The sequence below is a fragment of the Falco peregrinus genome, chromosome 10 (assembly GCF_023634155.1).
Source record: "Falco peregrinus isolate bFalPer1 chromosome 10, bFalPer1.pri, whole genome shotgun sequence".
In the NCBI taxonomy this organism is placed as follows: Eukaryota; Metazoa; Chordata; class Aves; order Falconiformes; family Falconidae; genus Falco; species Falco peregrinus.
In genome coordinates this window covers 29,123,737-29,140,844 of record NC_073730.1, presented here as the reverse complement: position 1 = coordinate 29,140,844, position 17,108 = coordinate 29,123,737, and the positions used below count along the sequence as shown (strand labels likewise).

General features: G+C 40.8%; 1 protein-coding gene across 3 annotated transcripts in view; it reads left to right on the top strand.

The window, feature by feature from the left end:
* GLIS1 (GLIS family zinc finger 1) overlaps positions 1-10,955 on the top strand; it is a 211,177-nt gene extending 200,222 nt beyond the window's left edge. For 2 of the 3 annotated variants that reach the window (XM_055815770.1, XM_055815771.1), the window contains exons 10-11: positions 6,625-6,792; positions 10,371-10,901. In XM_055815770.1, coding sequence (XP_055671745.1) covers positions 6,625-6,792; positions 10,371-10,507 — 305 coding nt within the window. In that variant the 3' untranslated portion in view covers positions 10,508-10,901. Of the gene's footprint in view, positions 1-6,624; positions 6,793-10,370 lie in introns of all 3 variants that reach the window. The other variant, XM_055815769.1, reaches the window with a different exon arrangement.
* Positions 10,956-17,108: the final 6,153 nt, after the last annotated feature.

The following is a 17,108-nucleotide window of genomic DNA, read 5'->3' as shown; positions in this document are numbered from 1 at the left end:
TTTCTGCAATTTTTGAGGTATATATTAGCAAGAGATATTATTATCACAGATTCTTCCAGTAACAGGAGCTTGCATATTTAAGAAATATGTTATATAATCCAGATGGTATGCTGCTTGAGTGTGGCACATATTCACAATAAAGAAGTGTGCAGGACATCTGTCTGGTTGCAAGTATAACCAAGCGTGTAAGTTTATACAGGCAGATAACCAGCTTTTTGAAACTCGTTTCACAGCTGTACTATCATTTGTATAAGATCATTTTTGGCTGGCAAAGTATCACGTGTAATCAATTTACGAGTGGGCAAAATAGGAGGTTTGCTTTCCCTCATTATGTGCTAAGGTTAGGTCTGAAACACAGGAGCTGAACACAAACCCCATGAGCAACTCACAGCTGTAATGGGGTTCAGTACCCAACAGTTCCCTCTGCCCTTCATTCTCTGAGGAGTATTTTTGCTCTTTGGTCGGACTGACTTAGACTGAAAAGTTAAAGCATATTATGTTAAATGATTTGTGCTGAAGGAAAAACTAACTCAACCTGATGCTCAACAGATTATTCAATTTAAAAAGATTAACTCTGTAAGGGAAAAGTGGCAGATTTATGATAGCATATAATGATATATGATTATGTTACTATAATGAGCTAAATAACTATAAACCACAAGAGGAAAGTTTAGCAGCTCATTACTATGGCAGAAACAAATGCATAGACAGAACAAGTTTTGAACCACTTAAATAAATTGACTTTATTCCTTAAGAAAACCACATTTCCTTTTGAATGAATTGTTGCTTTCTAAGTGTTATGTCGTGTGGTTTTGAAAAAGCAATAATTTTCCACTTTGGCCAAATGTTGAAGTATTATTATAAATTCATTATGGAAATGGTCGTTCAAAAATCAATTTTGATTAGCAGCCTTTGAAATCAATTGATCTGTAACCTGTACTTAGCTGTACCTACTCTACATCTTTTTTTGCATCTCAGTTCATTAATAGTAGATTTTTCTAATGGAGTCTGTCGTAATTTGGGAGTTTTGAATTTTTGCTGAAAAAAAGAAACATTATATAAACCTAGCTGTAGAACTAGGCATCTGTAGAGAAGCATATAAACATTGTGGATGTGAAATTTTTAGAAGACAGCAAGCTTCATCAAGCTGGTAGCAGAAATATCGATAATGAAAGAATAAGCTGACATTATTTATATGTTTAAACCTAGTTGTAGTAAGATCACATGGAAATTATTACATGCTGAAAGAATTTGGCAGGCAATGGAATCCTGTAGTTATTTATACCTGACATGATTTCTTGTCAGAAATTTTATGGAATTTGAAAAGCTGAGATTTATGTGCACATACATGTAAATGACATGACATAACAAGATGGCATTTAATAGGCATATTCCAATTATTTGCTCATTACATCATACATTTTAAAGCTGCTTGAAGTTTTCTAGGTTGTGCGTTAGAGGAACAGAGGCAGCCAGTGCACTGTGTGAAGTGGCTAACTGCAGCTTTTCTGTCACAAATTATTTCAAAGCAAAATTTTAACTCAGTGTTATGTTTGGAACTCAGTTTATTCCCTTATTAACTGTTATATTTCTACATCTACTGTACATAAAACATTTAATAGTGATCATTTAAACTGACAGGGCATTTAGTAAATTCTTCACTTGAAAATTAACCTCAGAAAATTTTTGATTTAAATCAAAGCTAAAGGAAAACCTGAAATCCATGTGGAAAAGAAAATATTGGTGAAACACTTCTTGCCAAATTGGTACTACACTTCTGCTCTCCTAGAAGGAGCAGGGATGTTTGCACCAAGCAAGCCTTCTTGCTTACTTCATATTTTAACCACTGAAGGGAGTCTTGTTTTAAGAACTTGTAACAAATGCTCCATGTTTAGTTTACTCTAATCAACCATATGTGGTTGTTAATTGAACCATTGGTTATGGGATTTTAATCATATCTTAATTCCTAATACTTTCTGTGTAAAGCATTTTAAAAAAATCTAAAGGAACCACAACTAAATGGCATGAACCAAAAGCAGCTTTGTTTCATACAGCACATTTTAAAAATGTATAAATGCAGTAAAGCTCTGACTTGTATTGCGTTGACATATGCAAATCAAACGTCGTGTTGCCTGCAAGCAACAAGTTTCATTTCCTGTGGTTCTGTAAAATGAATGAAACTTTATCTGGCAAGAGCACCCGTTGTTACAAAAAGTCCTTGTGGTTCTTTTAACTTATGTGGCCTTTCCACCTCTTGTCTAATTACTTTGGGTTTTGGGAACACTTAGCATTTAAACAAGCTACCAATTTTCCCTTTTTAATTGTGTAAAATATGTGTGAGGCTCAGATACTGTGGAACAGACTGACTGGCCTCTTGAGCCATGCGAGGCAACTGAAGGCCCTCAGCAAGAGCCAACCTACCTGGTACCAAAAGAAACTCTCCAGTGGTGCCTCTGAAGCAGTTGGTGGGAGTATAGAAAATATATATATTAAAAAAAAATCTTACTGACATAGCAACTCACTGACAGTCCTTCAGCCTGGAGGTATGCAATTTCAGTCGCTCCTAGACTCATGTCCACCTTTCAAGTTTAGCATTCAGCTGGCTACATTTTGAAATACAGCTTTTAATACTGCAAGCGCAATTCTTCCTACCCAAGCGTTGTTTCATCTCCAGTTTAAGTGCAATGAACATCACCAAATTGTTCCTATGCAGCCTAGTAGTGGAACTGCAGATCAGGCTCAGCAGCTGCAGCTTTAGTCCTTTTTAGTTTCAAATACAAGGCCAGAGTCCTCCTGAATAAACTGCTGCCACTGCCACTCCCCATGAAACCTCCATGCAGTCACGTGAGAAGTTATTCTGAAGATGAGTCATGTGAACACACAGAAGAGGAATACAAGTGCTTGCTGACAGGTCTCCAACAGGCCGTGAACTGTCTGATGCAGGATCCCTGCATAAGGGATAAAGCAGGCACTTGGTTATCTTCTCAGTGCTCTTGTCTATGCAGAATTGCTGTCTTGAGTCTCCACCTCTTCCTCACCTTTTGCAATTGCAAAAGCTATTGGGAGTCTTTGTCTTTCACCTTTCATCCTCAAGGAAGCACCTACTTGCCTTTTAGTCCACTCCTCCCATAGCCATCCCTGTGCCTTTTTCCACACACAAAGAAGAGCAACGAAGCTAGTGAAGAGTCTAGACCACAAGTCTTGTGAGGAGCAGCTGAGACAACTGGAAGTGTTTAGCCTGAAGAAAAGGAGGCTCAGGGGAGACCCTCTTGCTCTCTACAGCTACCTGAAAGGAAGTTGTAGCGAGGTGGGTGTTGGTCTTTTCTCCTAAGTAACAAGCGATAGCACGAGGGAAAACGGCCTCAAGTTATGCCACGGGATGTTTACATTGGATATTTGGAAAAATTTCTTCACCAAGAGAGTTGTCAAGCATTGGAACAGGCTGCCCAGGGAAGTGATGGAGTCACCATCCTTGGAGGTATTTAAAAGACATGCAGTTATGGCACTTAGAGACATGGCTTAGTGGTGGACATGGCAGTGCTGGGTTAATGGTTGGACTTGATGATCTTGAAGGTCTTTTCCAACCTAAACAATTCTATGATTCTGTAAAGCCTCTATCCCTTTCCTATAGGGTCCCACTGTCTCACGATTTCTAGGAAGCTAATGAAAAAGGAAGTAAGCTTTCTTTATACTGCTCAGGTCGGAAGGGATAAAAGTCCTATTTTTAGTGTCATGGTTTGCTTTACCTGACCAGTGTTCCTGCTGTAACCTTCCCCTCCCTTACTCCATCTTTTTTCTTTAATTTGCTACCTCACATCTGCAAGCACAATAGAACAGGAATGGTGTGTTTCTCTGTCTTTTCTTTGGGAAGCACTTAGCAGAAAACTCATCCTGGTGAATACAACACCAGTGTTTTCCTACACCATGTTGCTTCATTGGCTAGTTCCAGTAACGCTTTTTGTGCTGCCTTTTCAGATTCTCACACAGTGATGCTGAGGGATAGATACTGCACTCCAAGGGAGAATTTGATTGTTTATGGCAGTTCTTTTCCAGACTTCTGATTCTGGGGCAGTTCTCTGCCTCAGGTATTTTTTTTTTACCAGCTAGACAGTGTTAACTTAAAACACTTCAAAAGAAACCTTTACCCACAGGTCTTGAGAAAACCCTGGATCCAACTAGTTTCAATCCAGTTCTGTCATGCTTGGCTGTTCTCTGATTTTCTAAGCCACTGTGCCAGCCCTGTAGATCATAAAGATATTTAATTGATTTAACAAAGGCAAGCCTGGGAGCATGACGAAAGGGTACCAATTACAGAGACAGAGAAAATACACGTCATACCTTCCCTAGAAGTGATGTGTATAGCAGAGATTCTGGAAAAGGTTCATTTTTTTTTCTCTAGCAATGCATATAAGTGCCCTCTGCAACCAGGTACACCTCATCTGAAGCCAAGTCTCATTTTTTTCACTGCTTATCTGAAAAGGATATATTTTTAGAAGGCTTACAGCTTCTGTTTTGTAAACAGAAAAGTCAGGATAATTACCAAATGCCAATCAATAAAGCACTGTACCTAAAACCACATCATAAGATGGCTTTGCTACTTCTCATAAGAGCTCTTTGGTTTTTTGAGCCAGACTCTCCAGGCACTAAATAGAGGTGGCTGTCTATTTATTCCGAGGAAGGACATGCATCATTTAATCCTCAGCTTTCCAAATTTCTGGGCCTTCTTCTACATAGCAGCAAATATGAACAGCTTTGGTACAGTGTGCATAGTGTCTTTATCTAATATAGTTATCCATTAGTACCTCACCAATCATGGATATCAACAATTTAGGTATTTTGTGGTGGAGGATCATAGGTTCTCAAGAAATGAATCACCTAATCCTTGCAGATTCTGCCAAAACACATATTAAACTGTGAAACTTCAGAGCACATCTTTCAGCACTCGATGAGTTCATTGCATTTCTACTAGAGAACTGCCTCACTTAGACTTATTTATGACCACCTCAGAAAACACGACCAGAATGAACAGACAGACCCTCAGCTTTGCCTGATACCATCTACTTGGTCAAACTTTGGTAGTAATGGGAAAATGTAGAAAAAGAGAGGAAATAATTCTTAACAGGAAAAAGCTTATATACTGCATGCTTTGTAAGGGACAATTTCCACCCTGTACAGCACCCAGGTGCTCTGGTGATAGGCAGAGGTATTTGATTTCTAAACAAACAGACCGAATAGCTGCACAACTGGCCCAGCAAGTCAAGGCTTCCACTGGTGAGTGGAGCTGTGCTGACTTCTGTCAGCTGAAGTTCTGGTTGTGTCTGTGTTTGACTGAACTACCTGGAGCTTTTGCAGTAGTTCCTTAGGAAATGTTTCAGTCTGAGTAAGACTGAGGGAAGAAAGACAACAGCTTTGTATTTTTTCTGGCAATTAGAGGATGATCCTGATAGCACATTCTACTAAACTTTAAGCCTGACTTGGTTGACTTCAGTTGCATTTACGGGAAGGAGCATTATTTCAGAAGGGACTTTCAGAGAAAGTAGGAAAAGGGATCATTAATATGAATGTGCAATCAGTATGCAATGCATCTAGAATCAGGAAGAGGTTATTGAGGCAGGAGAAGGGAAGAGAATTAAATCAGGCCATGGTTGGTATAAATCTTGTGGCATGCTTTGAGGTCATCCTTATGGGAGCAAATAACATTTTCTTTTAGGATGTTGGCACAAACTTGGAAGTCATAAAATCCCTTCCTTGGCAATTTGTTTGTTCTTTACTGCTAAGTATCTTACTTTGTTGTGTACAACTCATTCACAACTGCTGGCAAAAACTGCTGGTCCACTGCTAATACGATACTTTAAAAAAATCAAAAAGGACATAAGAAATGTAGAGTATGTGGGGGATAAAAGTCAAACATACCCCAAAAGCAGAATGATGGAGGCTGCCAGAGACCATACAGATTTATCTCAGTACTTTTCAGAAGTAAGAAGGGCCTCTAGCTGAACTTAGTCTTCACCTGATCTCCATCTGGAGTCAGTCCTGCACTTCTAGTTCAGTTTTACTTGGAGGCTGTGCCCCCTGTGTTCAGTGAAAGGGGTTTCATTTGAAATAAGAACAGTCTGAGAAAGGAGAGGTGTAAGGTACTCTTAAAGGTATTTCAAATAAATAGTGCTGTCTCCATAATGCACTGGATGGGAAAAAGACTTTGCTCAACAGAAAACAAAGCAGTGCTGTTCATTTAAATATTGCATTATTGTATTTAAATTGAAAGTAATTCATTATAGATAAATTCCTCTAGGAACTGAGCATCCTGGACCTGATTCAGTTGGCGTGCTTACTACTGAGCTTTGAACACAAGTGGGCTGCTGACTGCATTCAGCCAATCTATTGCTTGAAATGAAGCACATCACTGAGATTTTTGCTTGATGGGGATCACAGTCCACAGCATGTTGCGGGACCAAGCCTAATGTAGCTTTTATATTATTACGCCTTATAGAATAGCATGATCATTTTTCCATAGTTAAAACTGAGGAACTAAAAACCCCCACAATAGTAATGAAATACTGTGACAGAAATGGAGCTGATACCATTGCAGTAGTGTTAAAATGTGTGTGCAATATCTGTTTTCAGGTTACCAAGGCAGCTTTCACTCAATACAAAACTGTTTCCACTATGGAGACTGCTACAGAACAATGGACCAGTCTGTCACCAGTGATGTGCTCACAGGGGAATCCCACTGCTTTAATCCTCTGAGACAGAATGGCTATCACATACTCAATGCACCTTTAGCTTCAACAGGTAATTTATTCCACCTATAAAGAATTATCCATATGATATTTTTAGCAGGAGGAGAAAAGAACACATTTTATAGTCGATGTTATTACAAAAGTATGTTTGCATAAAAAGCTCAGTTGCTGAAATTCATTTGCATCTATAAAAATCCCAGAGGAAAGCACATTTTCTTTAATCCTGCCATATTTGATTGATGGACAAATTCTCCTTTTGTTCTGCTGGATGTCATAGGCAACATACACCTTCAGGAGAGCTGACAAACAAGGCACTTCTCACATTTATTGTGCGGGCTATTCATTGTACATCTCTTTAGGTATACCCAGGCAGGCTTTTATAATCAGATCAAAGTTAAGAAGATAGTTAACACAACTCTGAAGAAAATAGCAGCAGCAGGGACTTCCTGTCTGTCTAAGAATAAAAGGATGGCTTTGGTTTGCACTACTGACATTTACAAAATGGAAAGGCACTGCTTTGATAAATTCAGCTAAAAATATTAGTTTGTTTCTGTTCAGCAGTTCCTTTGTGTTTGTGTTGTTGCACATTCATGGCAATTGTATTTTCCCACTTATCTACATCTTTACATAATATAAAATTTGGAAGAAGTCATTATAGCTAGATTATTATAATACTTCAATATTTAAGTATTCATTTTTATAAAGCATTTTTTTCTACTTTTAAAGACACAATTAAGAAGTGACAGAATTGCTGAAATCAAAATTGTATTGTTAGAGCCATGAAACACTACTGTTAACTACAATCTTTACTTACATATCTCTAAGAAATTTTTCTTCATGTCTGAATTCAGGAGGGCATCTCAGTTAAGGACGATACTGAAAACATATGTTTAAATGCTTTTTGAAATGGGGCCTGAGTCAGACCACAAAATTAGAGTTGACTTTCCTGTTTGTTTTGTATTAAAGGAGACTCTGTTCAGAGAGAGCATGGATGCATTTGTCTGGTGTTCCATACTAGAAAGTATATGCATCAGTAACAAACACAAGGGAAAAGTTTAAGATTAAATTTCAACTTCAACTTTGAATTCTTTTGTGTTATTCATAAGTTTGATGTTACCATAACATAGTTTTTTCATGTTAACATCAAATTTCAAGTTTAGATTGACAGCCTGCAATATTTAAAGAACAGACTAAATAAACTTTCCAAAAGAAATTGTAGGAGCAAAGAATAATACTATGGCAAGACACCAACTTCAACAACAGTTGATTTTTCTGTCTGGGGCTAAACTATTATGAAATGTTTCTGTGTAATATTTTTGTTTTTAGAGTGGTTATTGAGGTATGCAAATACTTAAAAGGCTGGAACATAAATCTATATGAAATATATAAATCTTATCTCATCTTTTTGTGCGTAGAATAGAGCCATTCAGGTTTGCAAGATTCATCAAGGCTATGCATTAATTTTTTTCAGGCTTTTATAGCACCATTAATATTAAATGAGATCTCATCTCACAGGAATGCCAAATGTGACTGGCAAACAGCTGTTCCATGAATCACATTAACAGTCAATAAATTTTTATTTTCTGTTCAGGACTTTGGAGAGTTTACTCTATCTGGAATCTAATAATGATTTCTGGGGTGTATGCTTATCTTGGGTTTTGTCCATTTGTGGTTGTATATCCACCCTGTATACAGGCTCATCAAATAGAAATTAGCATAACATAAACACTCGCAAAACTTATCAAAATACTGGTCACTCCACTTAGACTGACGCACCACAGGGCAGATAAACAGGCCAAGTTCATTTCCAGAGACTTTGGAAATATGCTACACGCCAGATTTCGGCAGGCAGCAGAATTTGACCTGTAAACTAACAGTAAATTAATACATCATAGGAAAATGCAGAAATGTAAATAAGTAGAGAATTTGGTCTCAAATAATAAAAATATACCTAATAGTAAAATGCTTATAATTAAGTTCTAAGGACTGAGCCAACGGTTCTTTCTGAAATCAGGACTGGCTGTGTGAGTGTTTGATTCAGCCATATCTAGACATGCTTGCCTGCAGAGTTAAGCAGGCAGAAGAGATAAGAGAAAGGCTAAAGAGAAGACCAAGCCTCATTTTTCACATGGGGAACAGGGGCACAGGGAAGCAGTTGTTTCCCAATGGCTCCACAGAGCTCCTCCATCAAGCAGAGGATGGAGCTAGGTCCCAGTGCTTTAACCACAAGGATCAGCCATCCACATTTGACTTGCAATTCTCACAAATGTGATTTGTAGGCGATTTATTTTCTACATCAGGCACGTAGTTCACAGGCATGTTCTTAACTAGAAGAATCTTGTTCCATGTGTTTCCTCAGCTGACTTGGTGCTGATGGTGGTTACTAAAATAGATAGGTGGGGTTCTGTGGGCAGGATGCAGGGGTCAAAACTTTGCGCTGAAGCTCACACAGATGCTTTTCTGAAGACCCAACCCAAATCAGGTGGTACAGGGTACAACAGAGTATGTATGTTATAGGATGAAAGTAAGGCGTTTCATGCAGGAGTTTGGGGAGAGAGTAGTGGGGTGGGTTAAAAAACTGTTGAAGGAGAAGGCTTAGGAGGTTACCCAGCCCCCAGGCAGACAGCAGGGCCATGGGGCAGATAGGAGAGTCTGGCTGGTGTGAGAAGTGCAGGCAGAGGGACAGATGCAGAAAGAAGGGCAGGGCAAGGGGTGAACACAGTAAGGGAAGAGCTGGACTGCAGTAAAATGAATACGTGCATGTGAGCCTTGACTGGCCAGTTGCAAAAGCAGGTTGCAGTGGGGCATAACAGGAAAGGTTCATGTCCTTTGGGGTAGGCAATAAACCTTTTGTTTCAGACTTCCTGGCACTCCAGCTGCCATAGCGCCTGGTAGCATGCAAACCTGTTCCTTTCCACAGGGATGCATAGCTCAGGGAAGCTTGTAACCGCTGTGGAAGTTGTGCATTATAAGTGGAGGACAGAGAAATTCTTCCCTACCACAGTGGCTTTCTGGTAGCCTGGCGAGCACCAGCCAGCTCAGCCAGGTGAGGAGCCAGCAGCATGGTGGGCTTTGGTGGGCTGAGAACAACATGGCACACAGCTCCTTCCACATGTCCTGTGAGCCTGACCCAGACAGGCTTCCACAGACCTCACTTCTGCAGTATGTGGGCATCCAATAAATTTAGGATCCAGATTTCTTCTGGATCTTAAGAGCAGCTGGGAGACACATGGAATGTTTTTCCTAAGTGCCATTAAAAGGAAAAACACACAGAACAAGAGGACTGCATCACTTTTAGTGCGCACTTACTAGGATCCTTGCCCACTCATTGTTTTGACATCCTATTCAGATAATGACTGTAAAGTCCCAAGAGAGTCATACTCTGATACTTGCACTTCACTTGCAAGTGGGTAGCTCTCCACAGAAATGAATGGGAGCTTCATCTACTCTGACACAAATGCCCACGGAGATTTAGTTTGTATATCTCCTGGGTAAGGCTTTGATGGTAAACCCTATTGTCTTTTCATTAACGCTGTGCTGTACTGTATAATCCCAAGCCTCAAGCTATGCTTCCTTCCTTATATGTACTGTGGTACTAAATCATGTCCATACAACTTGTCATGCTTTCAGGCTATGATGCAATCTCTGAAGCGCAGTGTGTATCTGAAGACATGGTCTCCAGTGGAACTGATGAAAATGGATTCTTCCAAAACGGCGCCTTTGATCACTGCTTGAATCACATTCCTTCCATCTATACAGATACCTAAAAGCAGTGCTGACCTTGTTTCCTTTATTATACCTATAACTGTGTATGTAATAACAAAGATGATGTTCAAGTACTTTTATTTAGTCTGTATCCCTATATGTGCTCATTTAAATAAACACCTCACATTTACCAAACCATTTTATACATGAATAGTCTGTATAAGGTAATATTGGAACCTGTTCCTTTGCTGTGGCACTTTGAAATTCATGCTTTAAAGGGAATGAGGAGCATTTCAAGCAGCTTGTTTTGTAAGTTCTCTCAGTAAAGTGTAAATGTAAGTTATATAATAAACTTGTAAAGAAGGGGGTTTTTTTCCTGAAAAGTATGTTTCACTTTGAGAATGTTGTTCCTTTTAATCAGTTTTCATTTAACTCATTGGTCAATTCTTTTTTTTTTTTTTCTTCCTTTTTTTTTTTTTTTAACTAAAAGGATTTTTTTTAATCACAGACCTCATGTATATAAAGATCTTCATTTGCTCGGCTGGTTTTTATATTTTCAGTTTTACAAGAAAGCATTAAAAACTGGAAACAAGTGTACTGTCATTTCTTAACACCATAGGTCTGCCTGATAAATCCTAATATTCTTAAAATGCCTGAGGGTGATTTAAACAAAGCAGTAACATTTCAGTAACTGTGAAATTAAAGCAGCCCAAGTGTACATGAAGAAAACCAAGGGACCTGCAGACTTCCAGTGAAAGGACCAGAAGCCTTCCAGCATGGGGCAGCACTATGGACTGGCTTCCCAGCACTGCACACCCACCAGCCTTGCACCATCACCCAGCCTTCCTGCTGCCCCTGCCATGGTGGGTACACCAGCACATGCAGCTGTCCCAGTAGTGTGGGTGAAAATTAAATACGGCCTCATCCCACGCGAGATCAGTGGCACATTTACACTGCACACTCAGTGTGGGGCTGGTCCATTCACAAGACCCGGCAGGCACTCTGAACTGAGAAGAGCAGGACACCTTCACCTTCAGAGGGCTTTTGTCGATCCAAAGCACTTGTCATCAGTGGCTTCCAGAGGTCACCTGCAGTGGCTTTGTTCCCTGTCACACAGTGGCCCTGGCTCCACTGGGCTGCATTTCCCAGCCTAGTCATGATTCCTGGGAGAGACAGGCATCCTGCAAGTGAACAGGCACTCCCAACGTGTGCCAATGCAGGCACATTAAGATGTGAGCTCTTGAAAATGTCCCATGGTGGTTTGAGAGAACAATAAGGAAAAACTAACTAAAAAAAAAAAAAGTTCTTATCTGCAAACCATTGCTAGTTGGGCTTAATAAGGCACCCTAGGAGCAATGTATGGTTATCTGAAAGGCTTTATTCTAAATACAGAAACCCCAACCCCAGGAAATGCTGCTGCATGTGGAACCTGCTGACCCGAAGGTGTGGGTGCCGCCTCACCAAGGAAAAAGAGGCTGGAAGTTGGGGTTAAAGGATGTGCCACATCCCTGGGAAGGTACTTAGAACTGGCATCAACTTTGCTCTTGGACAAATGACAATAAATGTTCTAGCTACCCTTGGCAGTGTCCAGCTGTGACTGGCTGTGCCTCCTGTGCCTGATGCCAGAGGGCTCGAGCTTGGTCACAGGGCAGAGCTCTTATGAAAAGGCTGAAGGACATTTTTACAGCAGGTCTGAGAGCAAAGTCTGCAAAAGGATGCCATGCCCACACCAAGTTCCCATACCAGTGTGCCTGCAGCAGCAGAGGTGCCCAAGGAGGCTGTCTTGTGCCCATCCAGGCCAGGGCTGCACACCTGAAATGCCACTGACACCTGAGAAGTTTTTCACCACCAGGCAAATCTTCACAAGCACCATTCACTAAAGGATGCCTAGACTGAACATCAACCACTGTCTGGCAAACACCCCTTCATTTATAGCTCAAAGTTACTCAAGCTACCACGGGGCACCACTGACAAGCTCACCTTGGGCTGAAATCAGTCAGTGACTGAGGATGGTACTTTCTTTTTTTTTCCTCTCTTCTCCCCATTAGCAGGCTCTGCACAGCAGCAGTATGCCCGTGCCGTGCTGTCAAGGTCCTTCCCTCGTGCCAGGTATGCCAGTGCCAAGCCCCCATATTTTCAGTTGTCAGGCCTGTAATCCAATTAGGTGCTCCCCAGAGAATAACCTAAACCAAGAAGCAGCTGCTGGAAGATTTCTTGCCTTCCCCCACCCCACCCCATGGGCCTGGCAGAAAAACATCAAGCACCTGGCTTCAGCAAAATAGCAAGTTCCACAGGAAAAAAAATGCTAAATTCAGTGGCACGTTAAGAAAATACCACATTTTGCAGCTGCATAATCTGAATCCACAGAGCAGGCCTCAAGCTGAATGGGGTGATTCTTTGGCAGCATTTGCAGAAGTGGCATTACTGGGTCCACAGGCCAGCGGTTCCCCTTACAGTCACAAAGTTATACAACCACAATGAACATATATATTTTAAAGCACAATTTGGTGGCAACGTGTGAAGCCAGCAGTCAAAGTACTGGGGAAAACACAGTAGCAGCATAAACTTGGAGGTCTCCAGTGCCCCAGCCACTCTATTTACGTGTCCTTTGCAGCAGTAATAGGGAATGCCAGCTATAACTCTTGACAGTTTCCAGCTTTGGCGAACATCTTGTACAGAATCAGACGGGTACAGCGAAGGTGTCACACGCTTGCAGACAACCCTTGAATGGCAGCTTTCCTGGGGGACCAAGACCTTGCCCTCTACCCCAGAGGCCAGTCAACAGCCTGAGGCCAATGGCTCCTTGCCTCTGTCAGGCACTTCACACAGAGGTGGAGGTGGAGCTGGAGGGAAACCTGGACAGGGCAGCAGGGGAAATTACTACAAAGGAAAGTGCTCGGGTGGCAGCTGAGAAAGAAACAAAAAAATGACACTGAAGGAGGACGACCAGCAGTCAGTCACAGTCAAAGGCTCGTACCAACCTGCCCTGAGACACGGGACACTGCTCAGGTCCACCACGGCACCTGGTGCCTCAGTCTCAGGACCCAGCAGCCCAGGGGTCTGCTCCTGCGTGAGCACTGAACACCTCAGTGCTACTGTGCCTCCTCTCCTCAGCCACGGAAGCCTCTGCAAACACGGGAAAAACCCTGGATGCCATGCTATCACAGCAGCACATTTAGCACCGCTCTGAGGATAATCCAGGCTAACCACAAAGCCTACAGGGATGAATTTTCGCTGTTTCTCCAGGGCCTGGTTGCATCTTGTTAGAGTACATGAAGGTGCCTCTGTATCCAATTTAGCTTTCTGTCCTCAAGAAATTTGAATGAAACTTAGACATTCAGGAAGTTTTACAGTTAGTCACTACAGAACAAGGTGCATGTGGTTATATGACCCACTCTTGAATAAACAGTTCCTCAAGATCTCTAGCTCTCAAGGACGCTCAATCCCAGTGCAAACCTGGTGATTGTGGCTACCCTCCCTGGCCCAAGCAGTCCCTGGCAGCACTGAGTCATCATTCCTCTCCTAGAATTAAAATGCATAAAGGCTCCAAATTGTGCTTTAAGACTACACAATGGCTTTGCTCTGATCACTGCTGCATTTGGCTTTCTGTCCTGTTCCTTATCTACTCCGATGCCTCAGAATTTTGGGTTTTTCTGGTCTCAGACATAAGCAGCCAGAACTCTTTCCTAGAACATTAAACAAGGAGGCAGGTAGCTTAACAACTACCAAACAGTAAAAAACTCTAGAGCTTTTGAAGGAGGACTTAGAAAAAACATATCCAAACCCCAACAAAGCTATAATGGCTGAGAAAAACATCAAAATAATTCCTGTGCTTCAATTAGTTGGAGACATTAAAAGGAAATCGTGCCTTAAAACCATGATTAATCTCATTTCCTAAAAATTAAATAAATCCTTCTAAAAATGATATTTTTTTAGTTAAAAATACAAGCCAACCAAACCTTAAACATATTTGATCAATTACAAAAATATTTATGTCACAACAACCAAGCTGTTCAAAACCACACAATGATTCACAAAGGTCTGGGAAACTTAAAGCATAGCAGCTGGAGTGATGATTTAATTCCAGAATCTGTGTGAATCAGGTTTTCTGTAAATTAAAAGGATAGATTCAGAGAAATGCAAAGGCACTCATTTAAGTCTGTATGGTTTGGAAAGTTATCCATAATAAAACCATTAAAATACACAATAGCACAAGTTAATGGTTACTTGTGTGCTTGTGTACTTCATTATTTCCTTTTATTACATGTAAGTAGGGAAGTATCTCATGTAAGCTTTTCCTAAAGACACAAAGAAACCTTTCAATGGAATTTATTGCTTGGCAAGTTTCTCGTTGTGGTGCTGTAAAAACCCTACCAACTAATACGTATAATAACTGGAGTGAGGCTTTATAATAGTAGAAAATTATTACCCTGTGGAATTAAAATGGAACTGCTGGTTCCAGTTGACTGTCAGATACTTTTTCAATCTAGGCAACAGAATTCAAATAATAAATTACAACACTACTTTATAAATAGCTACAAATCATTTCCCCAGTGAATGTAAACCCCATTTACCCCATGTATGTACTCTGTGTGTATGCAGGACACTTTAGGAACGAATGAAATAAGATGACCTTCAGTGGCTGATCAAGCTGGGAGAAAGAAAATTAATTTCAAGTTGACACTGAAGCAGCTATAGCACTTCTTTGCACTTTCCACCAGCTGGGATGCAAGCCAAACATTCAGCAAGACTTCTAAATTTTTAATATAATCAGGCTCAAGCTTTTCATTATATAAAAAACCAAAGCTTGTTCTGTTCCTGTTTACTAGCTACATTATTTCACAAGCTATAGAAGTAATCATCCTTTCAGTGCTATAGAAGTGCCTCTGCAATTGAGCAAATGAGATGTACATATGTGACATATCGTGACAAAATAACACTATTTTGGTGCCATAATTCTGGTGTGGCAACGTAACACAGGAATTTGCAAGACCAGAGCCTCAGGTCTGCAGTAGGAATGGTTATAGCCTATAGCAGGTATCAGATATGCTCTCATGGAAGGAATACAGTCGGTGAATACATTTTCAGATCATGTTTTCTAGTTACATACACACCAAACAGCAGGAACAGCTGCTGCTTGTGGAAAGGCTTCCCTGCCTGCGATTTTCCTTTCAACTGGATACATTTTCTAAATGGTAGAAGTCCAAAAAAACAAATTCCAGAGCACATTAAGAGCACCGGTTTGATACTGCAATAGATGTCAGTTACGCAAGCAGTGCAAAAAACCAAGCGGTTAAAACAACAACCAAGTATGTGAAAATAAACAGTGACTGTAAATTGAATTTAAATTGCATAAGAGTAAAAGATTTCAATGGTTTTTGTTAAGACCTTATTAAAACCTACATGAGTTTAGTTCAGTTCTCCGGTAATATATTTGTATTAAATTAGATCAGCACAACAGAAGAAAAAATAGCCAGCCTATATCACTTAATTCACTGACAGCAAAAAGACATTGGAATATTCCCTTCTGAGATCTGCAGTTAGACTAAAAGCTGTTCTCTACTTAAATTTCAAAGCAAACTACCAGGTCCCTTTAAGTGATTTGGAAGTCCATGGCCCAAAGTCAGCAGAAGAAGAGCTGTAGATGTCTAGATTGTCAAAGCCTTGCAAGGTTGCATGTCTTGGCTCCACTCATAGCTGCAAAACCAGTCAAACCATGACAGGCATTTTTCTTTAAAGCATCTAAACCATAGAAAGTACCAATCTAGTTAAAGCCCTCACAAGACTGAGCTTTCTACCTGGTTTCTACTGAGATGAAAAGAAATTTGCCCATTCCCTTGGCAAAAAAGATTTTTGTAGTGGTGGGGAAGCCAGAAAAAAGATCAAATAACTCTGCTGTGCAACACAGATTTTCTGGCCAGAGCCAGTAACTCTCATTCAAAACCAAGTGACTCAACTTTAAAAGTGTATTTCTGGCCCTGTGTTACATAGTTCTCTTCAATTAATGAAGGACACCAAGAAAAGCATGATGTTAATTTTCAAAACTTTTGCTAGTTTTGGGCTGCTTAATTTCAAAGGATTTTCTCCCCTCCTTCTGACAGAACCCTCGAAGTGTGCCTGGGTGGCAAGCAGCACACTGGAATGTGCTGCTGGACACAGGGATGATACAGAAACATGGCAGGACATGGGAATACAATGGCCAGGGACCGGGCTAGGAAGGGAGTGAATTAAACTGGTTTATTTGGAGGATTAGATCCACCCTCCCACGCTTTCAGGTTTCCTTTTTTCAGAAGGGCACCATAACACCACTCATCCTCTAGGCAATGGCAACCAAGAGAGCCCCAGTGCAGCTCTTCCCCTCCTAGCACCCAAGTTCAATATGTGGTTCAGACAGCAGATTCAGGATTTTCCTCTTAAATAACTAACGGATGGCTTCATTTCACCCTACTCCAGGCATCCATGAGTTCTCAAACCAGCACCCTGGCTTCTTCTCAGGTGCTGGGAAGGGAAAGATGGCTCCAAAGGGGGAGTCAACCTGTCTCAGGAAGACAGTGAGAAGCCGCAATCTTCACTGATGGACATAACAATTTAGACAACAGAAACCCCTCCCAGCATATGCCATGTAACAAGTAAGGCTGAGCCTGCAGTGTGCCACTGTCCTAC